At 48.2% G+C, this 24,713-nt stretch overlaps 1 protein-coding gene across 6 annotated transcripts in view; it reads left to right on the forward strand.

Annotated features, from left to right (window-relative positions):
- Positions 1-24,713, forward strand: part of POLL (DNA polymerase lambda) — an 810,864-nt gene that overhangs the window by 733,801 nt on the left and 52,350 nt on the right. For all 6 annotated transcript variants that reach the window (XM_069611635.1, XM_069611636.1, XM_069611632.1 and 3 more), the window contains one exon: positions 7,522-7,690. In XM_069611635.1, the coding sequence (XP_069467736.1) occupies positions 7,522-7,690 (169 nt within the window). The remainder of the gene's footprint in view (positions 1-7,521; positions 7,691-24,713) is intronic.

Raw genomic sequence — 24,713 nt, forward strand, 5'->3', positions numbered from 1 at the left:
CCTGAAAACAGGCTTCCATGTCCTCTTTTGAAGCAGCCATTTTAGGGTTTGTGGTGCTAGGATCCCCTTTTGTATGGTCGACAGATCTTGTGCTTTACTTGAGGGATCCCCTGCTTCAGGTTCTCTGGACCAGCAATGCTGAATAGTGCTGTCCCGGGTGGGAATTGGGGGTTGCTTTTGCCCTGCTGCTGCTTTACCTTTGTTTCCCGACATTAGTTGCACTCTCGAGGTTCAGGTTGTGTTGGAATGGCCCCTTGTTCCGTCCCAGCACTTAGTCGTTCACTGTCGAATATGCGCTTGTAGTCTGTGTGCAGAGCAGTGGGGGCCGAGCCGGGGACACAGAGCCTATATTGTTCCCCTTCACCCAGGGCTGCAGAGTTGTGCCTGGGTGGCCAGTGTGGACTTGATGAGTCTTAACTGCCGATGTCGCCCTGGGCCCACGTCCCTCCTCCCTAGATCTGTGTCCTTTTCAGGGCCTTGACGTGCAGCGTATCTTGCTTGGGGGGCACGTAGCCTTGGGCGCAGACAAGTGATCTGTCCTCCCATACTATGTGGGGGCGACCCAGAGGGTCCGTGCCTGGGGGGGGTTGTCCGTGCTTCTAGTCTCTACAGGGGCTCGGGCGCTTGAGGGAGGGTTTTGTGCCCAGGAGGGAGTGAGTTACTACCAAGGATTTACCTGGATGTTAGCATGACATGATATGATAGGTTATTCATAATGCGCTTAATAGCCAGAGGTTTCTAAGCGCAGACCCGGGGATCGAACCTCTGTTGCTCCGTGTCGGCTTGCTTCCAAGGCGAGCACGTTGCACCTGACCTATCCTCCCTAGATGCTTGGAGCTCCTGTGATCTCTCTGTGACCCCGTCCGGTCAGTGAGAGCAGCTGCTCTTTTCACTGTTAAGGAGAGGGCCCATAATATGTCCGGTCCGACCTGTGCTGATTCTGCGTGCTTGTTGCTGCAGGGGCGTTCTGTCCGCTTCTCGATCACCTGGCTCCTCATTTCCTGCAGATCCGCTTCGCCCCCGGCAGCCTTCAACGTCTTTAGGATAGTTGCAATATTCTTCCAGAGGGCCGGAGGATCTGCCCTGAGCGTCGGGGGTGGGAGGGTGTTCCTTCTCCACCGCAGTGATCCGCTGCCCTGCTGTACCCGTCCGGTATCGTTGTGCTGATTTCCCTTCTCCCAGTCGCCTCTGTGCACCCTCAGCAGTTAGAGTGGGTCGACGGTGTATGGGGCGAGACTCCACTCCGTAGTCCGACGCTGCCTGGTGCTGGGCTGGAGCTCAGTTGTGAGCCTTCACTTCACTCACTAAGGTACCACGATCCAGAACGCCCTGGGCATGAATGGGGGCTCTCTATAAACACCTTTGTTTTGCTCGCTTCAGTTATGTGCTTCGCAGGGGAACGTAGCGCGTATCAACACGTCCTCCCTAGCTAGCCACCATCTTGGAATCCATCTCACATTCTTTTGAGCAAGAAATCTCACCACTGGGCCATTGCTGTTCTCTTTTGCAGGGTGTTTTGGGCCAGAGCTTGGTATAGTTGTACGTCCATTCCATTGACTCATGGGCTGCGATGTTTGCCCCGCCTCCAGAATCTGTTCCTTTTGGGCATATGAGATTGCTGCTGTGAGAATGTCCTAGACCCTGGGTCACTCCTCCGGGGCCCCACATGATGGATCCTATCCAGTTGTACAGTCCCCTCCTGATGTCCATCCAGAAGGTCAGCAAAGAGTTGCTGTTCGTTGAGATCTTTGTCCTCGACCGTCTCACGCAGGTTCTTGATGCAGGTATTCGGTCTCTTCGAGTGATTATCCAAATCCTCACATTGCAATACGAGATTTTGTGATAGCTGGCAGAGGTGCTTCAAGAGTTAATAATTTTTCTTTGTGTCGTCCGCCATTTCTTGCAGGGTCCTTTCCGTGGTGTCCGCTCTCTCCTCTAACTTAGCCACACCCACTCTCAATTCCTTTATAGATTGCTTCAATTCTGTTTTTATCAGAGCGAATTGGGTCTGGAATGTTTCCATAACAGTGTCCTTAAATTCCTTAAAGCATTGTTGCAGGTCTTCTTTTTGGATTGCCATATTGAGATCGGGTTCCGCCTGTTCACCCTGCGGTTCTACATCGTGTCCCTCTGCTCCCTCAACGCTGTGTTGCTGCACTTCTTGCCCCAAGTATCTCGGTGTACCACCTGCTAGCCTTCTCTGGGGAGGTTTCTGCTTAGCCGATGATGCTTTCCCTTTGCCCTTTGACATTAGACCCCCTGTGTTAGTGTCCTGTGGTCCCAGTAACCACTCCAGAAGGGTTGTGCCTATTCTTATCACCTGACTGGTTCAATAACCTTCCTCCTAACCTCCTCCCCTGGGTTCCCCTATCTGATCCCTTACGTGGGATCCTGTTCACCCCAAAAATGAAGCAGGGCGCTCACCCTCCGCCCTTGATGGCCAGATCCACTCTGGGTTTATTTGTCACCTCTCTGCTTATTTCTTCCGGTGTCTCACCCCTTCTCTTTGTCTTCCTTCTCCTGCGCTCCGTCAGGGCTGCATCCCCAGAGTCTACAATGCGGAGACCCCTCCGGCCTACCACCAGTCCTGGACCAGGCCCGCTACTTGTGATGGAATCGTCCAGTAACTGCTCCTGAAGCAATTTGCCCCTCTGTTGTGCACCTGCACACAGCATTTCACTGACCCATGTTATGTTATGTATTTTATGTACGTGCTTCTAACGCGCCGAAAGCCTGCAGGCATCAGGGCACGGGGAAATCAGGAGGAGATCAAAATTGCATGAGACTACTTTCTGTTTAACTAGGTCTGAAACAATGTCATTGGAACAAGAATGTTTTCAGCAATTTCCTGAACTTTAGGTAATGCCCTTCTTGCTGTAATGGCATAGGCAGCTTGTTCCAAACTTGTGCTCCCTTGATTGGGAAAGATTTCCCTCGCACGAGTTCTCAGTTAGCACGAGGGATAGTTAAGGTGCCCCTGTCTGCTGATCTTAGGCATCTTTGAGGTGTATAAAGAGAGAATTGTTTCTTAAAATAGCTTGGGGCCTCTCCATATATGCACCTATGGATTATCGTCATGGCCTTGAATTTTACTCTTTCCTCCACTCTTAGCCACTGTAGGGCTCTTCTCCCTGTTGTTACATGCTCTCTATTTTTAATGCACTTTAGTATGCGCACTGCATCATTTTCCATAACTTGGCACTTTTGTATATCCCCATTTGTGGCTCCCAGCAGTAGCGCATTCCCATAGTCAAGGCGCGACAATATAATGGCTTTTGCAATGGTCGCAGCATTTACTTCTTTGATAAATGGTCTTATGGCTCTCAGGAGACGCAAATAGTAAGCGTTGTTTTTCTGTATATAGTTAACCTGAGACTTCATTCCTACTGATGCTTCCACCATCATCCCAAGCGTTTTAACTTGGGTCATCACCGGGATTTTGGCCTCTATGATGGTGAAAGTCTTGTATTCTGTCCCCAGGTTCGCTCTAGCCTGTTGCGTACCAAAAATCATGAGTTTGGTTTTTGTGTTATTTAGGCACATCCAATGAGGTTGCATCCAATTCTCTATAATGTGGTACACCTCTGTTATTTTTGCACGTGGTTTAGTCGCTCTTTAGTTGCAAAATTAGCGTCATCAGTGTCATTTGTGAAAAACACGCCGATGTGTTCTAAAAGCTTGCAGAGGCTTCTCATGTATAGATTGAAGAATAAAGGGAGCCTGTGGTCCTCGTGCTCATCTGGGTCTCCTCCGTGCCCCCCACTGAAAAATGTGTCCAGCTTCAGCAGAGGGTCCAAATGCCCTGTGTCTCTATCTTGGCCATGACTGTAAATCCTCAGTTAAACGCAGGACTTTGCAAGCAGGGGGCCCATGAGTACCTCTGCGGTGTACCGCACCGCTGCACGTCGATATCTATGATCTTTGGCTGTCCCCTCTGGGACCAGAAATCCACTGCGCTGATCCTGGTTGTGTTCCAGCCCTGCATCTTCTTTGAAGCCGGGCTTCTCTGGTTTCATGACGCATCACCGCCGGTGATCACGCAGCCCGGCATGGGTCTCCCTGCTGTTTCGATTCAGCGTGGGTTGAATCTACTCTCCTACTGCGGCTCCCTGGCTGTCTGCCACCTTGGGGGCACCGCTCACGCTCACCTGGCTAGCAGGTGGCATACGCTCCCCTGTGAGCACTGAGTGCAGCACCCGATTCTCATCTGCGGCCTCTCCCTTTCATCATCTCTGGGGCAGATTACACGCCCATCGTTTCCGCATATTCAGGCACTTTTGATGGGTTTTCACCAAGCTCACTGGTGCGTATATTTATCGTTCAGCTCAGTTGCGGGCCGATGAGGATGGAACGCCACTCCTCGTGTCTTTCTCCCTCCAGCGGCCATCTTGAATCGCCAAGTCTGTACTTGAGGCCATGTTGTGTACTGTGGAATTATATGTGTATTCTCGTGACATTGGGTGTAGTGTCCTACAATAGTTGCATAGTTCTAATCGCCCCATAATCATGTTTGTGTTACGCGTCGCCCTGCACAGATGCCTCGATGCAACACCAGTTCCATCCATTAGAAAATCAAGTATAGTGTTCATATCGCCCGTCCCCCGCCCCAGTATGGTCTGAATGAGTGGGTTCAACTCATTCAGGCCAAAGATCTTGACATAACGGGTGGGTTGTCCACGTATGATCCGTATGTATTTACCAGTAACAGTTAGACACCCATTAGCTTGCAAAGTACCACTACATAGCTCCACTCTGTGTCCACATGTTGATCTAAAAAGATGAATTTCAACGAGTTGTGTATTAAAATGATTACCCCCTGGAGTGGATCGAGTAAAATTTGTGAAGTATCTGTGCTTTCCCCATGACAGGGCAAAGTTGTTATCTAAAGTGCCAGTAGCATGTGTTTTTGGAGTAGTATAATATGAATTCAATGTCTAGTCATGTAGGACATAATTTTCCAGGACTTAGCCAGGTTCCCCATCCCCTTAATATTCCAGATATTGTCAGTCATTCATTTGTGGTATATTGATGTTACCCCTCTTACCGCCTCCCCCCAATCAGGGTGATGCCATCTCCTTTCACCTCCCTAACAAAATTAACAGCCCATAACGGAACCCAGCATCCTTTCATCGACTTGTTACCTCGGCTACCTGTTCATCAGAAATATCTTTAACTAGTCAAAAAGTTTGGTGCATGCCTCTCTACTGCAAACATGGTGTTGTGTACATATTAATTCAAACCCTGCCCATTAGTTTAAGCTACCCCTGATCATGGCACTTCACAAAAGGAGAGTCCAAGCACCTTGGTCCAGTCTCTAGACTGTCTCCCTTACACTGTCTGTAGTGTGTTCCCGCTTCTGTGCCACTTTCCCACTGCTACAGACTGGTATACTCACCTCGACAAAGTTCACCACTTTCTTGGGTATTGTAAAGAAAAACAATTTGTCATTGTAATGTAGCCGCAGTCTTGCTGGAATGAGTATAGCATACTGGACCACCATTTCCCTCAGTAGCCTCTTGACTCATAGGAAGGATCGTTGTTCTACCTGTACTGCCGTAGATAAGTCTGGGTAAATGTGTACTTTACTTCTCATGCTGTAGGGATCCTTTTTCTCATGCCAGATGCAGAATCTGGTCCCTGTAGTTCATTAGCTGACCTACAATGGGTCTTGGTAGTGCTCCTGACTCGGTCTGGTCGCCGACGTGCAGTGTTCCCTCACAACCACAAAGGTGCTGGAGAAAGTGGGGTTTCCCAGTATTTGACAGAGTAGCTGATCGACTATCTGCTCCGTAGGGCTGTTGCCAATATTCTCAGGAAGGCTGACGGTACAGATGCTGTTCGCCTCAATCTCGATTCTAGGTCATCGCATTTCGGCAGAGCTATGTTAAAGGTTCTTCATCGTCTTGGCCATTTAGTTTTGTAAGTCATGGCTGCCGTCTTCTGCTGTGCTTATTCTAGTCTCTGCCTCAGTTATAGTACTTCTGGCTCCATTTTGGCTCTGAGGGATCCTATATTTGTTATAACATCCAGTTTGTCATTAACAGAGTCAAATCCAGTTTCGTTGGTGGCTATGATTTGGCACAGGTCGGGGTCCTCCTGCCCTGACTGCACGACAGCATCACCTGTCGTGGTACTAGGCTCGGCACAGGGTTTAGCAGCCTGATGTGTATAGGCCTCCATATTTCTTTGCCTTTTGTTTCTTCCGCCTTTCTTCGCCATCACCTCGCTTTGCCCGGTGCTGTGCACTGTCTATTCCATTTGCTCGTGGTGTTCAAGCCCTAGGCAGACGCAGTCCGCCCCGTAGCTTGGCTAATGTTCCAGGGGGATTGCAGAGGGGAGATAAAGGTGCCCAGCTCAATTTCATCCGATGTCGTCCAATTGGGGTTTGAAGCTGGGACTCCGCTCAGTTTTATTAATCTGTGTGCCGCCCGCTCTGCCTTCTGTAATTGGCGAATTGCGATCTGCTAAACTGTTTCCACTGGCCCACCAGTCTTTCCTGAGGGGCCCTGCACATCCCTGTGTTCTGTTTATATTCAAGCCCTGTGCAGACGCAGTATGCCTCGTAATTTGGCTAATATTCCGGGGAGGGGGGATGGAGAAATTTAGATTCCCCCTGTATTCCATACAGTGTCGTCCAACACAGAAGTGTGGGTCGGGGCTCCGCGCAGTTGTATTGATCTGTGCGCCCCCTTCTCTGCCTCCCCTGATTGGCGAATTGCAGTCTGCAGCGCTGTTTCCTCAGTTCTTCGAGCCTTTCCTGGAGGGGCCATGCACGCCCTGTGTTCTCTTGACGCGAGGCCCACTCCATGCCCCCGCCGGCTCATGGTGACACAGTCCGGGTCCTGAGGCCCTCACAGCCTTTCCTCTTCAGGCTGGGGCCCTCCGCTCATGCCCACAGCCCAGGAGATCCTCACCACAGGAGCTCTGGCTCTGTAAGCGCATGCCGCCATCTGCTAGGCAGCAATCCCTCCTTGTCACACAGTCGGCGCTGCTGTTACAGCGTCGGCAAGACGCCACAAGCTCAGCACTCTGAGGTCAACATCTCTGCTTCACTTGGGACGATTTGTTCCAGGTTTCTCTCGTCAGTGCTATGGGTACTCGTGCACCTTGCCACTGTGTCTCGTTCCGTACTGTCCACTTATAGTGGGGCCTATAACATGTGGAAACTAATTTCTGTGGTAGAGGATCAGCACCAGGCAGCCATTTTGCAGGCTGCTCAGCAGCACCATCTTCAGTTCTCTATTCTGCTTGTGTCAAATCAGCAACTTAAGCCTAGTCCATTTGTATTGTGGGCAATGCACATATTATAAATAAAAGAAACTGATTAAATAAACTCCGCGATGTAGCATTACTCGTACAGATATCCCCTCAGAGAGCAATACTCAGGCAGCACTATGGTTTTTAGTTTTCTGAGAACACCTGTTGCAAACCTTGTTATGCACAAAAGATCAGAATGTGTGTGTGAGTACAGCTATTTCTATACTTCATGTCTATTTCTTTCTCTTTTTTTGTCTCCTGAAGGTCAGGGAAGTTGCGCTTTCAATCAATCCTGGTTTACTATCTGTAGCATGTGGTTCGTTCAGACGAGGGAAGCTGACCTGCGGGGATGTTGATGTGCTGGTTACTCATCCAGATGGAAAATCTCACAAAGGCGTTTTTGGCAAGCTTATTGATGGGCTCAAAGCACAAGGTATACAGGTTTTTTTTAAATACAACATTTAAAATAGAATGTAACCAGAAAAATGTATTGGGTGGACAACCTAATGTTAGAGCGCAAACTCTCAAGAGACATTTTACATTTTTTAAAATATGTAGACTGGGCACAAAAAAGTAGTTACATTTATTTTCAAACATATAATGCAATGCATAAGGGCTACCATATAGTGTTCAGTGTACTAAAGGTGTTCTGTAACATTGCTGTGAATGTTGAACTATCTTGGATATTATTCTCCACTGTAGGTGATTTTGAAAGGTCAACTTTTGGGGAAGTCTGAGAGATGCCCGAACAACCCAGGACCCTACTTACTGAGGGGAAAGAGACCGGTGGAGCCCCATCATGAGAGGGACCATCACCCGAGGATAGATGCTGATGATGACGTGGAGTCGTAGGCCGCCACCAAGTTGTCCAGGAAGGACGGAGTGCGACCAGAGAGCACCAAAGCGGTTAAGCTCTCCTGATGTCAGCTGTCACCATGGGTGACTGCTGCAAGTCTAGTGACAGTGACATGCAGACCGGAGTTGTCAAGGGGGGATAGCGACATCACACCAGGGTCCAGGTGCCACATGGAACACAGCAATGGCGGACACACATGGCCAACGCGACAGAGGGCCAGGATCAATGGGGAAGGAGGGCTGGACCTCTGGGAAAGGACCAACGGGCATTACGAGTTCTGATTGGATGGCAGCCAGGATCCCCAAAGAAGGGGGCGGGGCTCAGATGAAGAACGCTGATTACATTGGTTTAACCGAAAACCACAGGGATTGGTGGGATTCAAGGGCTTATCCTACAACACCGGGACTGAGACACAATATTCTAGGAGGAAGGAAGGTCGAGAGAAGCCTCCTCTCTGGTCATATGGATTCCATGAGGACTAAAAGAAGAGAAGCCTGATAGGAGAGAGGTCCATACTCAATAAGGACATGTACCCAGAAAAAAGGGCGGGTGAAGTAACCCGACTACTTCTATTCAAGAAAAAAACAACGTACTGTACGAGACAATCTTGTTCCAATACTTACTGCACCATGTCCCATACGCATGTCACTGTTAATTGCTTTCAGGTTGATTTACGATTGATAGTCAGTGAAGGATCAGGACTAGCAATTTGGTTAGTTAAATACTCTCCGAAATAAGAAAATGTCCTGCCAAAGATTGCTGATAATTGTTTTAATTCCATTTCTCATACATCCTGTATATCCTCTAATAGTACTGGTGCCCTTGTGTCGACACGTGTTTCGACCATTTTCTGGTCTTTATCATGGCTGGGCTGTACATACACGAATGCCAAAACAAACCGTAACCCAAAACATGACATACATATGGAAAACATTCCACAATGATAAGTTGGCAATGTTGTGAGAGAAAAATTCAAAAAGAGAAAACGCAAGAAAAAGAGAGAGACAGAAGAGAAAAACATGGGAGAAAACAGAAAAATCACATTAGTTATTTGTACAGGCCCATACAGTAATTTATACTTGTTTGTTTATGTGAACATTCCTTTCCAAGTGCCCTGGTTGACCCTCAAAATCCAATGTTCCATCTTGATGAGTTCTTGTGCGCTTACTTCTAGATATAGGCATACAATTGATACCAAAAAGTGTTTACATTGATCAAAGTATCTTAGTATACATTAAGCAGTCATTATGGTTATCACCACCCCTTCTGCAACTTGTATGCCCTGATACCAATCTCATGTGAAGGACCACCGACTGTGTCTTAAGGATGCCATATGTCTAAATTGCCATAGTTCCAAAATGGCGCCAGCAAAATTAATTTTCGGTAACACAATGTGAGTAAGGCTGCTCCCTAACAAGGAGACCGCCACAACTCTGCATAAACAAACCTAACAAGGCAAGTGGAATGTAGTTAGTAGATTGTGAGACTAGATGTTTCTTTCTCCTTTGTCTGTTGCTTACATTCACAACACTGGAGAATGGAAATCCAAACATTTCACTGAAAGGAAGTGAACGGTAGATTAAGAGGTAACACACGTGCAAGGATACATGTTATAAACATGTGCGCTCTACAGACCACAAATGCAATTGTCCTGCATTAAGTTGTTTGCAATTTTGATATTGGCCAAGCTTGGGCACATGCATGTGGGGGCAGGCAATTTTGGGTTGTCCAGCTATTTGGACATTTGGCATCCTTAAGACACAGTGGGTGGTCATTCACATGATTTGTATCAGGGCGTGCGAGTTGCAGAAGAGGGATGGTGATAATCCAATTGATGGCTTCATGTGTACTAAGAGACTTTGATCAATACAAACACTTTTTTTTGTCAATTTCGTACCCATATCTAGCGGTAAGCTCACAAGAACTCACCAAGATGTAACATTGGATTTTGAGGGTCAACCAGGGTACGTGATGCAAGGAACGTACACATAAAAGAACAAGTATAAATGACAGTATGTGCCTGTACAAATGACTAATGTGATTTTTCTCTTCTCTCCCATGTTTTTCTCTTCTATTTCTATCTTTTTCTTGTGTTTTCTCTTTTTGATGTTTTTTTTTTACAACTTTGCCAACTTATCTTTGTGGAAAGTTTTTCATATATATGTTATGTTTTGGCTTACGGTTTGTTTTGGCATTCATGTATGTAAAGCTCAACCTTGATAAAGACCAGGAAATGGTCCAAACATGTGTTGGCACCAGGTCACCAGTTCTATTTGAGAATAGACGGGATGTATGAGAAATAGAATTAAAACAATTATCAGCAATCTCTGCCAGAACAGTTTAATATTTATGAGAATATTTAACTAACCAAATTGCTAGTTCTGATCCTTCACTATCAATCTTAAATTAACCTAAATACAATGAACATTGGCATGCGCATGGGACATGGTGCAGTAATTATTTTTACTGTGTTTGTGAGCTGTGGGGAAGCCCCTGTGCACTTACCATAGCAGCAGTCCAATCTATATTGATATTCCCCAGCGCAGCTAATCTGAGGTAGCCCCATCCTTCACGAACTTGTTCCAATACTCACTGGTGTTCTGTCATCTCTGTCTCGCAAAGTGATGTGAGAAGTGGGATCGAGAATGCCATGGAGGGGCTTTTGAAGATCCTGTTGGATGGACAGCAACACCTCCAACAGCTGATCCAAATACAGAGCCAACAAGCCCAAGCAGATTGGCAGACTTTTCAACAAGCCATCCAAGTGCAGTGGACCAGCAAACGACTGACCAAGAAAATCATCAGCAAACCCTACTACAGTTATCCAGCGTGGTGGCAACGGCTCAAGTACACCCTGTGAACCACTCTTCAGTGTTATAGAAATTCCATGAAGGAGACTTCTAGCTTTTTCTTTACGTGTTTTGAGCATATCGCCCAAACCGCTCAGTGGCTTCAAGATGAGTGGGGTCAGTTTATAGCTCCATTACTCACTGGTCCGGTGCATGGCGCATACTAATAGGCTAACCATATAGGGGACACACCTTATGTGAACATTAAACAAGCTACTCTGGGCTTAGACGAAGAAGCATACGGACAGAAGTTTAGGGGCACCAAACCTGGGCATGGTGAGACACCCAGCAACTATACAATAGAGTGAAGGATATGGCAGAGAAATGGCTACAACCATCGACTACGCCTTTGGCCAGACTGACCAAGAAGGTTATATTGGAGCAATTCCTGGAAGCCTTACCCAATCCATTACAGCGGTGAGTTCGGCAGAATCACCACCCCAGTCTACCAGAGGCTTTAAGTATCAACTCTGCATATCAGAGGGCAGGATATATCCGTTTTCCAGGACCTCTAAATCCAGCGAAGCCCACACCAATGCCAGGACAACTGGGTGCCAGGGCCCTCCCACCTACCACAGTTGAAAATTCCCAAGGAATGAAAACTCCACAATGATAGATGTTGTCCCACCAAATGTGATTTACCCAGACAGTCCCAGTGCTCTGAATATGGATAATAGGGACACATTGCACGTTTATGTCCCAAGAGGAATGTACCTGACCCGATGGAGGTTGGAGTCATGCAACATTTCTAGTGACTCAAATAGCTCTATTCTGTGAATTTCAATGTAGATGACCTCTCTACGTACGCCAGGCTCGTCAGCAGAAGTCAACAAACAGATGTGGTCCCACAAGTAAGTACAAGGGGTAAGGGCCTGATCAGGCTGATTCGGATAAAATGTGTTTATGTGGATGTGAGAGAATACCCTTGCAAGGTAGCTAATCAAGGTACGGATCAAGAACATAAATTGGGGGTACAGGCTGCCATTCTACCAACCCTAAGCTCTGCAGTAGTCTTAGGGTCAGACATACCACAGTTCTCTGACCTAATGGAAGTGAGAGACACAGAATAGTTAGGGGAAGACCCATTCCCAAGCGAGGTTATAGTGAGCCGCCCACCAACCTAAAGAAGATCAAGAAGGAAATCAAAGGACAAAGTTTCTGAAGGAAAGCCATCTTATAAAATAGTACACTCGAATGGACATAGAGGAGACAGAAGTAGTAACCAATCCCTCACTTAAAACGGCTCGAGAAAAAGCAGACAATGAGAAAAGCCCACTCTCTGGCAGCTTCTGTGGTTCAGACACCAGAACGGTCCATATCGTTGGGTGTTCCTATACAAGACAGGGGATGAGAAAGAACAGCCGTTGGTACCCGTCCAACACATTGCTTCTTTTGGCCCATAACCATCCAGCAGGTGGACATTTGGCCACCAAAAGAACTCAAACCAACCTGATGAAAAGATTTTATTGGCCCGACATATACAGAGACGTCGCATGATACTGCTCCACCTGTCCCCCCTGCCGACTTACAAGAGTGAACCAGCTCACCAAGCAGTGGCGGCTGGTGACTTTGAAAGGTGGTGGGGCGTACATTTCTTCCAATCGAATTAGGGAGGAAGGGAGGGAGTGAGCGTAGCGAGTGAGTCCAACCCACATCAAGGCTGGTGCAGGGGTTTCCCCCGCGAATATTGTGGATAAATGGCTTCCAAAATGTGCAATTTACTGTCCAAACCCACAGAAATATGACATACAAAGCATTAGGTTTTACATATGAATGGAGGTAGAGGTGCTGTTTGGTTATTTGCCCACCCATTGCCTGCCCATGGCCTGCTAATCCCAATGGCCATTTCCACACAGTTCCTGCCTCTCCTGCCCAAAACACCTCCTCCTGGGAACTCTTTGAGCTCACTTTAATCAAGTCTTACTATTAAACTGTGCACTAAAAAGTGCCTACCAGCAGTTCTTTTTCAAAGCAGTCTTCTGAGAGTTAAAGACTTCATTGGAGTTGGAAACCAGCTACTGGTGTAATAATGTCTTAACCAGAACTACCACCAGCCGCTCGATTTGTAAGCGCTGTGCGTGTCCTTTACCAAAATCCTGTTAAAACCAGGCATTGGCAAAGCCAACAGTTTTGGCTTGTGTATAAGTATTAGGCATTTGCCAGGCACTGCTATTAAATGCCCAGGTACTCGCTCCATTTTGCACCTAGTACCATCAATGGCCAGTTAATACAACCATGGCTGTGCCTGACAAGTGCCTATCTCATGCTTACACAAAAGCTCAAATTGTTGGCATTGCCAATACTTGTTTTACTAAGCCATTAAACACATGCAAAATGACAGCACAGGGCAGTTGCAATAAGCATTGTGTGATCCTGTGGCCTCGTTCTTTCAGAAAGGCATTTTGGGCTGAGGTTGGAGGGTACAGAGGCTCCATCACCATTGACAGTTTTCTAACATCAGCAGATCTTTGGTATTTAACAAATGTGACATACAAAATGTTCTGCCAAATAGTGAAAATGGTGAGAATACTCTCTATATATTAAAAACATGTTCAAATGACAACTGCAAGGCTTCAAAGAACAATTATAAACTATTATTCGAATAGATTGTGTCCTCCAACGTGTTCCTCATCTATGACATGTAATGTCTACAGCTGTGCTGCTTTGGAATTTTTCTCGGCAGATGGCGCCCTGCATCGATGGCGTTGGGTCGATGTCTCTCGAAGGCCTCCATCGAAGGTGACTTCATTGGATGTTATAAGTAGCACGTACGGCGCCCGTAGCTTCGGATCCGTTTTTTCCGCAAACGTGTTTGCTTCGTAAAACTCGGCACACCTCGTGTTTACTGTTAAGTTACAATATTATGTCTTCTTCATCTACCCCAACGACCCCACGGTCTGGCTTCAAGAAATGTCGGGACTGCGGCTCCAGGATGTCGATTACGGATCCGCATAGAATTTGTCTATGGTGCCTGGGTGACGGCCACGCGACGGATGACTGTTCAAAGTGCCAGTTGTTGACTGCCAAGGCCTTGCGTGAACGTAAGGGGAGGTTGAAGGTAGGAAGGGTGTCCCAGCCCCGTAAATCCAAGTCGGCTGGTATTTCGACCAATGGGTTCGAGAGGGGACTCCCCTCGTCGGAAGAAGTCCAAGCGCTCCAGGTCCAGCAGAAGTTCGTGTCACTCATCCTCTTCGTCGCGGCAGTCCAGGAAGCGACGTCACCGTTTGCCTTCCTCGTCCTCTTCGGACGACGCCTCCTTGAAGAATGTGACCTGCCCCACCAAATCCTCGGCCCCGGAGGAGTGGGATGCTTTCCGAGTGCAGATGTGGAAGATCTTTCAATCCCAAGGCACAGTTCCGTCTGCGTCTTCTGACGAAGCCGGCAGGGAACGGTCTCGCCCAGATACTTGTGCGCCTTTGGGCCCAGGTGGACGGCATGATAAACACTGGGAGCCTTCGAGGCCCCGTTCGGACAAGGCATCGGGTGTTCACCAGAGACATGCCAGGTCCAGGTTGCAGTCTTCGTCTCTGTCGAAACCTGTGAAATCCTCGATGTCCTTGAAGGTGTCGATGCCATCAGCGCCTTGCCCATTGTGTGCGTCTGTTGGGTCTTTGCCACCGGTCAGGCCCTCGAAGCTGTTGGCGCCATCGTCGACGGCGCCATCGATGCCATCTGGGGACGAATTTACCGGTTGAGGTCCCTGTGACTGTGGACCCTCCAAGGAAGGCCTCTTCCAAGTCTGTAAAGACTGTACTCAGAAGAGGTTTACTCCTCTCCCAACGAAGGACTTCTTTAAGTCTCTCCAGGACATTTATGAGGACGAAGAAAGGTCAGAGGAGGAGGTTGGGCCTTTTGGTCTTCCATATGGGAGTCCTGGTGTTCCGGAGTGTCTCATTTCTGAAGAGAGTCGGATGGAGGATCTGTGTCAGTCCTTGCATGATGCCAGTGGCCTTGACACTTCCCCTGAGATGGAATCCGGCAGGCCGGATCCAGGGGATCATGCTGACTCCTCTTATCAGAGATTGATTTTGAGAGTTGTGGAGTACCTGGGCTAGGCCAGGCCTCCGGTGCAGTTTGATCAAGATGATCTTACAGATATTCTGGATCAGGGTCCGTCCACTGACCCGGAGTTGCCATTTCATTTGGCATTGCAAAAGAGGGTGGCTGCTACTTGGAACACCCCGGAGAGTATTCCGGCCGTGAACAAGTCATTGACAAAGAAGTACTGCCCAATCTGTATCGACCCCAGCTACCTGTCTACATACCCCACTCCGGAAAGTTTGGAGGTTCAGGCGGCTACGGCCACCTCGAAGCAGGCAGCGTACCCTACGTTCCTTCCTGATAGGGACGATAACCGCATGGATGGATGGGAAAGCAAGGTATTTTCTGCAGGGAGTATGGCGTTGAAGTCAGCCAACTTCACCTGTGCCTTAGCAATGTTTTCGCACACTCTGTGGAATTGCATCTCTTTAGCGGCTGAGCATATTCTCGAAGGGGAAGAAAGGGGTGGCTTTCTAGCTGTTGTAAAGAATGGCAAGGATGCCATGTGTGGAATCCCTTCAGTCTGTATTGGACACTGCCTATAGTGTCAGCAGGTCCATGGCCACGAGCACCGTGATGTGCAGATTTGCGTGGGTGCGGAAGTCGGGGTTTGCACCAGATATGCAGGATCATCTTCTCAACATGCCTTTTGACGGGTTGCATCTGTTTAGCAGCAAGGGTGACGAAAGCCTTGAGAGGTTGCAGACCTCCAAAGCAGCTGCCAAATGTTTTGGGCGCAGCTGTTAGACAAGCTCCACCTTTTCGTCCTAGGGGACAGCAATGGAGGGGTTCCTTTCGCAACTACTCCACATTTGGAAGGGTGTGAGGGGCCAACGTAAGTTTCCTCATGGTGGACGAGGTAGGGGTGCCAAGGCCGCTCAAGCCGCAGCCTCTTTACTATCAGGCGCAGATCCGATCCTTGTGCAGGAGATTTTGACCCTGCCAGAGAAAGGCGCTATAGAACCAGTGCCTGTGGCGGAGAGGAACAAGGGTTGGTATTCCCTGTATTTCTTTATTCCCAAGAAGGACGGAAGACTAAGACAGGATGCTTGAACAAACTCCTATTTTAAGATTCCACTGATCACTCAGTTTCTGACGTATGTGTTCCCGCCGTTGCCTTTTCAGGTGCTGGTCTGGGACCTTAATTTGGTCTTAAAGTTTCTGATGGGTGCTCCGTTTGAACCTTTGCACTCTTGTCCGTTGAGATTGATGACATTTAAGACTATTTTCTTGGTTGCAGTTACCTCTGCTCATAGAGTGAGCGAGTTGCAGGCACTTTCTTACTAAGCCACCCTTTACTTTGTTCTACAAGGACAGGGTTGTATTTAGAGTACGTCCGTCCTTTCTACCTAAGGTAGTGTCCGAATTTAATTTAAGTCAGAAGGTGGTGCTCCTTGCCTTCTATCCTCCTCTGCATCCTAGTAAGGACGAGGAGAGACTCCATAGGTTTGATCCTAGGAGGGCATTGAGCTTTTATCTTTCTACAATATCCATAGTCAGAGTGGACGGCTAGCTCTTTGTGGAGTATACTGGACACCGATTGGGCCTAATCAGTTTCTAATCAGACCTTGTCTAGGTGGATCATCCTCACTATTTCAGAATGCTACAGGTTGGCTGGCAAGGATCCTCCTGAGGGCTTGCAGGCTTATTCCACCAGGGCCATGGCTACATCGACAGCCCTGCAGAGGGGTGTACCAGTAAAGAACATCTGTGATGCTGCAACGTGGTCTTCCATACACATGTTTGTTAAGCATTATTCCCTGGATACTTCCCATGCTCAGGATGTTGCCTTTGGTAAGGCAGTGCTTTACTCTGCCATTTAATTGGGTATGTCTGAATTCTTCTCCCTCCTCCACTCATGGATACTGCTTTGGGAGTCTGTCATAGATGAAGAATACTTTGGAGGACACAATCCATTCGAAGAACAAGTTACTTACCACCTGGTACGGTTCTTTCGACTGGCTGTTCCTCCAAGGTATTCCTCATCGCCCTCCCAGCCTATCCCCCGAGAATTTCCCATGCCATTACAGCTTTCGTTCCAACAAGGCTAAGTGCAGTCAATGCGGTATTATAGGCATATAGTTTTGTTACCCGGCCATCTTGTCTAATGCCTGTCGAAATCCCGCTGTCATGGCCACAGGCCCCAGAACACAAAAACCACACCATCTAGTGATGGGGGCAATGGGTCACTTGACTCACTTATGTCCCTTTGGGACCCATAAACACAGGGGCCCTAGCTGGACCCAGTCATGGCGCCTTTGGCGCCAGGCTCATATAGAGATGTGAGCAGGAACACTATATTTCAGTGCAGGAGTGCTTTTACTTTATTTCAGTGCAGGAGTGCTTTTATTTTACAAGACCTTTCCAGGAGCTGAAAGCCTTTAATCCAGAGAACATCCTCATGTGCTGACTCATCGGGTGTGGCTCCCTAGGCCTGGTCTTCATGTGCTGACTCATTGGGTGTGGCAGGGTGTGGCAGGCAGGCTGAACCTGGTGGGCGTGGCTTCAGAAGCTCAGCTTTATAAACTGCTCCATCCTTAAGGCCGGTGCTTTGCGTTAATGTGCCCCCGCGTGCAACGTGACGATCACTGCCGCTTGCACCAGTTTACTTAACTTTTGAAACCAGGCTTTCTCCTGCATCCTCACCTCCAGGAAACCGGTGCTTCATCGTTTCATCTGCAGACTCATCTCCTGACATCCAGTGATCTTGATCTCGACACTGCAGCACTGCACTCCGCATCCCCGAACTGGAACCCTGTGAAGAAGCAGAAAGACAAGGTTAGATCATCCGTCCTAGGGCTGCGCCGCATTTCAACCCTGCGCGCCCCCTAGTTAACAACTTACCAGCTACTGTACCGCTGCAGCTTCGTTCCTCATTCCCTCTGGCTGCCGCTTCGAGCTCCGGAGCTTCTGCCGGGCCGGCAACATCACCTGCAAGGGAAGAAAGCAAAAGAGCAAACATCAAAAGTGGAACGGACAGCAATACAAGACAACAACCTTTACAATGCAACAAAAACAGATGAGGAAAGACAAAGGCTAACAGTAACACTTACCTGAAGTATAGTGGCTTAGTCGCAGCAGGACTGGACTACCACGTGCAAGGGACCAGTGAAGGAACCCGGTCCAGATCATTCAAGCGCCCCTGCCAGAAGCAGCAGGACGGAGTGCTTGCCAAAACTAATCAACCGGTGAGCTTTCCAGGGAAAGCGCATCCCACGGGTACCACGGTTTGGGAGAAGGGGTCTGGAAGGGGATCAGGCGCACAAGCTGGCATACTCACGCCCCCTATTCTCCACGCAGGAGCAGTCCCGAGCAGCATCACCTATTACCACCAGTCACCACATAAGCGCAGAAGGCGAAGTCGGACCCGAGCGACCTCACCCCCGGGAGGGCTGCAACCATGCCCCAATGCCTCCGCAGAGACCAGGTGTGCGTAACAACCGGGTTAACCAGCAAATCGTACAATATAAAACCTGATTTGTGTGTTTTCATATCCTTGCAAATGGTTGGTTTTCCACTAGCTATCTGCTCATTTGAGTCATAAAGCTCCATCAAGAGATCCACACTCCCTCTCGCGTCAAAACCCACTCCCAAAAGTATATATGGGGAGTAACCATGTGGAGGGGCATCAACAACCATCAACACCATATTTGGATTGTTAGGGGGCTTTCACTTTGGCATTAAGGTACAGAGTTACTTTCTTTTTAATGTTTTAAAACACTCCATTGGGTATTGTGTAGCACCAGCACCTTTGGGACTACCACCACTAAATGGGCTGCTGCTGGAGCAAGGTCAAGACTAGTTAAGAGCCCTAGTGTTTAATATAAGAATTCGGAAATCTTGGGCGTGATTGGATTAGATATGGGCAGTAACCTTTTCCTAGAGAATGTTCTGCATTTCAGTCACATTCCATGCTTTTGTGGATATAATTGCTATATGTTTGTACTCCCTGGAATGTTTCTCCTCATTATTAAAGTGCCTTTTGTGAAGGCATCATGAAGTAAGACACAGACAACAGCTTCCATTTTCTAAGTAAAAGCTTTATTTTACTTCAATGTCAGAATGGGGTAAAGCCTTACTTGCCCTATGCTAAGGTGGGATTCCCCTACCTAAAGATAACTAAAGGATAGTCTGTGTCAGTAAGTTCCAATCAAAAGTCTGTCTGTGTCCAAAACCCATACTTGTCCTCATAGCTAACTATATACAATGTGTCAGGATGTCAGCAGAAAAAAGAAATGGTGTTCACAATTAAAGTTCTGAGCTTCTTCCAGTTCTTAGCTTATACTCCTCCTCCCCTTCCACAAGTTCAGAAAAGTTCTCCAAATGACCTTGGGGTTCCTTCCCCAAGAGTACACCATGGTTCTCAAAGTCTCAGGTTTTTCTTCTCTAAATTCTTCACCCAGTTCACAAGTCTTGGGGTTACCTTCCCCAATAGAGGACTATACTTATTTTCCCCTTTTCCAAGTTCAGAACAGTTTCAAAAGATCTCGGGGGTTCCCTTCTCCAAGAGTTTAACACGGTTTACAAAGTCTCAAGGTTTTCTTCCCCAAGAGGACAAATCTTTCAGCTTGCAAAACAGACCATACCAATTGAGGCCTTCTAGTCACAATTTCAATACCTATTCCAAACCTTCTTGGTATACAGCTCACACAGTCTCAGGGTTTCTCTTCCCCAAGAATTCAGCTCTTTCAAATTCCAAAACAAAAATCAGTTCAAATCTTCTATCTTACAAAACAGTTCCATTTCAAATCCTTGGTCATCCAGGCTTTTCAATAATTCACATAGATAGTTCTGTTTCTGCATTTACCATTCACTTCAGCAACTGTCCACCCATTACAGGTCACGTAACCGATAACCCTGTGCATTTTGTTATACTTCTGTGTTCTTCAGGTTTTTGCCAACACAGGTTTTCTCTCTTAACCTGTAGTTCCTTGAGCTCCTATATCTTTGGCCATTTTTTATTTTGGCTTTGCCACAACGTGTCTCACACAACTCACTCTGTGATGCTCACCCCTTTGCATCACCTTGCTTTGTCTTCATTCACAAGTGTTCATCATTTGCGTTTGCCTTGTGCTGTATTCAAATTTACTCATATCTTTTAGTTAGTTTGGTATTCAATTATGCTTATTGCAACTTTTAAAAGTACTTGTAATACTTTGCAACTTGTTCGGTATTCAAAAACAAAAGTACTTGTAACATCTTGCCGCTTGTCCGGCACTCAAAACCACTTGGTTTGGGCTCCCATAGCACTTGTAATAGTTTTCATTTTGTTTGGCATTCAGACATGCTAGTTTCCAGCCCTCGGAGAGCCGCGGTATGAGTGCTCCCTTTTTTGTACTCACTGGTTTGTGGCCGCTCTTCGGGCTTACTGGCTTCCTGTCTTCTCTTCACTCAGCCTTCTCCTTGCAGGACCTCCAGGGAGCAGCGCTCGCCGTCCTCTGCAGCACGTAGCTCTGCTCTTCCTGAGCAGGAGCTACTGAGAGCCCCTCTCGCTCTCTGAGAGACCTACTGCGATCGGGTGTCTTCCAGTGTCCCACAGCTCCTGCTGTGGACAACAGGCAGAGAGAGCAGCAGGATGTTTGATCTTCTCATGGCCAGCATTGGCCCCGGCTTCTCCCTCGCACTCCAGCTCAGCATGGCTTCCCTCAAGCCGGTTCCGCTCCTGCCTGCTCTGCTTCTAAGAGCTGCGTCGTCCTCTCCAGGCTGTCCATCTCTGTCTGCTGAGCAGTCACCCTTCTTATACACCTGGGACTTGTTAAATGACTGCAGGTGCGAATCCTTCACTTTAATTGCCTGTCCATGGTGATACCTAGTAGCTCATGGTGATACCTAGTAGCTGGACATACCTGGCTAGTGCAATTGAATCCTTCCAAAGCCCTGTTCCTCCTCTCAGTACAAAAGTGGTGTGAATGAATGGAACTGTGTATAACTCCTGGTTGTTTCCTTTTCGTTTTGGTACTTTGCTGATATTTATCTGTATTAACAAGAGGAGTGTGATGTGTGTTTATCCCGCCCAAATGAGGATGTGTCTCCTAGTTGATCTCTTCATTGTCCCAGTATAACAATGGCATTTCTGAGGGCCACTTCAAAAGGACGAAAAGGGGAAAGGTTGAACGTAACCTACAAAAGGCATGGGGACAGAAGGTTCATAGTGAAAAGGAAATGGGGAATACCGTGTCTCACCCAAGGACGTCCGTTCTGCACTTACTAGGTTTCCTCCACCCATGTGATCCTCCCTCGCATATACACCCTCAGGGTCGGGATCCCTAAGCAATGGCCTTTCCCTGGCCACCTGAGCAGAGGATGCCGGGGGGAAAAGAAGTGAGGGGGCCCTTAGGTTACTCACACCTTATGGACCTCTATTTCTTCTTTTTGCATTGTGAACGTCAAAAAGGAATTCTTAATTTCTGACAATGAGATGAGCAAAAAGATTTTTCGAAGGGATTGTGTCCTCCGACGTATTCCTCATCTTAGATATCTCCTTCCAGCTCTGCTGGCCTCGGAAAATTTTTTCTCTAGAGGGCGCTGCGCGTCGACGTCCTCCGAGTCGATGTCCCTCGACAGCCGCCGTATCGACGTTCGACGTCATCCTGCCTATAAAGGCCGCGCGCAGCGTCCGTTGCTCAGTTCCGTTTTTCCGCGCTTACTCAGTGCCTCGGAATACCGTTGCTCAGTTCTTAGTCAGATTAATCCTATTTACCTCGAGTTATTCGATCCGTACTCGATGGCTTCCTCGTCGGAACCGACAACTCCTCGATCCGGCTTCAAAAAATGTCGAGATTGTGGGAAAAAGATGTCGTTGACCGATCCTCACAGAATTTGTCTGTGGTGCTTGGGAGCTGAACACCATTGTTCGGAATGCGAGGACTGTATGTCCATGACAGCTAAGGCCCTGAAGGAGCGTAGGGGGAAGCTGGAGAAAGGTAAGACTTTTAAAGCTTCTTCTTCGTCGACGAAGTCGAGACATTCGTCTCCTCGTCACCATTCGCGCTCCAGGTCTCGGAGTGGGTCTCATCACTCCTCGAGATCGAAGCACTCAAAGAGGAGACGTCGAAGATCCCCTTCTCCGTCTTCCTCTTCCTCTGTTTCGCCAAAAAGAATCCCTTGCCCCACGAAACATAGTTCCCGGGCTGAATGGGAGGAATTCCGAAAGAATATGATGAGCGTCTTCGAGAAAGCGGCCTCGACCCCCTCGAAGACTGCCGAGAGCGATGCTCTGGTCGAAAGAACCGAAGGTCAAAAACGCCGCGAGTCGCAGTACCCGGCGAAAGAAACCTCTCGAGCGCGTTTCGAACACTCGAGCAGGACTATGACCTCCAAACCTTCCTCGAAGGTTCCGTCGACGCCGTCGACGAAGGTCCCATCGACGTCGTGGTCGATGTCTTCGACGCCGTTGTCGAGGGGACCTTCGACACACGGGTCTGTCGACTCGACGCCGGCGTCGACGCCAAGAAAAGTCACGGTTACCACACATCCAGTGACTATCCCCAGGCCCTCGACGTCGATGGCTTCGATATTGTCGAGTAGAATTCCAATTCTGTCGAGGTCCTCGAGGCCTCCACCTCTGTTTTCGACGCCACGCTCGAAGCCTTCGACGTCGGCGTCGACGACATCGACGCTTTCGAGGCCAATAATGACAAGTTCGGCACCTTCTGCCTTGGAAATGGGATTTACTCCCTTTATGAGTTCAGAACAATTGAGAACTATATCCTCAATTTTAGAAGAGGGTGATTTGTCTGAACAAGACACATTTGAGTTACAGGGACCTGTAACCCCAGTTAGAGAGGAATTTGCCTCTGAAGAGCGCAGATTAAAGGATCCTCATGATTCTTTACATGAGGCAAGTGGGTTAGACACTTCCCCTGAGGTGGAGTTTGCTAAGCCAGACCCGGGGGAGCATGCTGAAACCCCCTACAGAGCCTTAATGGCCAGGATTACAGAGTTCACAGGGTGGTCTGCACCTTCACAATCTTTCCAACAAGATGACCTCACGGATATTCTTGACAAAGGCCCACAAGAGGATCCTGTGGTGCCCTTTCATAAAGCTCTTCAGAGAAAGATCATGACAAACTGGGAAACCCCAGATGTAATACCAGCAGTAAATAAAAAACTGTATACAAAGTACAGGGTATCTTCCACAGACCCAGAGTTTTTGTCTAAACACCCATCCCCAGAAAGTCTGGTGGTACAAGCAGCATCCTCTACCGATGTCAAGACGGCTTATCCTACAGTCCCACAGGACAGGGACGATAAAAAATATGATGCTATGGCAAAGAAAGTCTTTTCAGCATGTAGCATGGCGTTAAAGTCTGTTAATGCTACTTGCACCCTTGCTAGGTTCAGCCATACACTTTGGGAGTGTGCTTCTACAGCGGCTGACTGCATCCCGGAGGGAGAAGAAAGGGATGCGTTCCTGAATATTATACAGGACGGTAAAGACGCTATGTGCGAATCCCTCCAGACGGGCATTGATTCGGCTGACAGTATCAGCAGAGCAATGGCGGCAAGTACATCAACCAGGAGATTTGCTTGGTTGAGAAAGTCGGGTTTTGCCCCAGATGTGCAAGCCAGGCTCTTGAACATGCCATTCGATGGCTCTTCTTTGTTCGGGAAAAAGGCGGATGACAGTTTAGAGAAACTGCAAACTTCAAAAGCTGCAGCAAAATCCCTAAGAGCTGCAATCCGTCAGACTCCTTTTCGTCCCACTGGAACCTCTGCGAGGGGCAAGTCCTTTCGCTTCTACTCCGCATTCGGAAGAGGTAGAGGACGACCGGCTCAAAGGGGTCAAAGAAGAACTACCCGAGGTGGACGGGGTAGATATTCTAAAGCCGCAGCAACAGCAGGTGCCTCTTTACCATCGGCATCTGCATCAGCCGCCCCAAAACCACTCTGAGGACTCCCCTCACAGGACACCTGTAGGAGGCAGGTTGACTCAACATCTGACGGTATGGCAGGCTATCACGTCAGATGCTTGGGCATTGGAAACAGTCGGCCAAGGTTACTGCCTGCCTTTCCTACGTATACCTCAGAGTCATCCACCGGGGATCAGCTCTCAGAAAGCTCCAGATCCGCTCCTCTTGCAGGAAATTTTGGACCTGCTAGAGAAAGGTGCCATAGAACCGGTACCTGTAGCGGAGAGGAACAAGGGCTGGTACTCCCCTTACTTTCTCATTCCAAAAAAAGACGGAGGACTGAGACCCATCTTGGACTTGCGAGAATTGAACAAATTCCTCAGAAAAGACAAATTCAAGATGGTCACACTTTCTCAGATCCTCCAGGCCCTTCAGTTCCAGGACTGGTTAGTATCTCTGGACCTTCAGGACGCTTATTTCCATGTGCCTATCCATCTCAAACACAGGAAATACCTGAGGTTCGCAATTGGCAACTCTCACTATCAATTTCGAGTGCTGCCATTTGGGCTGACCTCCGCCCAGAGGGTCTTCACCAAGTTAATGTCGGTAGTGGCTGCAAGTCTAAGGAGGGAAGGGATTCACGTCTACCCCTACCTGGACGATTGGCTGATCAGGGCTGTTTCTCCGGAACAAGCTCAGATCCAGCTAAATCACGTGTGCCACTTCCTTCACAGACTGGGTTTCTCCCTCAATTTAAAGAAGTCACAAATGATACCATCGCAGAGACTCCAGTTCATAGGAGCGATCCTGGATACTTCCCTGGGAAAAGCCTCGCCACCAGAGGTGAGGGCTCAAGAT

This window comes from Ambystoma mexicanum, chromosome 8 (assembly GCF_040938575.1).
Source record: "Ambystoma mexicanum isolate Mex_15411 chromosome 8, UKY_AmexF1_1, whole genome shotgun sequence".
NCBI classification, from domain to species: Eukaryota; Metazoa; Chordata; class Amphibia; order Caudata; family Ambystomatidae; genus Ambystoma; species Ambystoma mexicanum.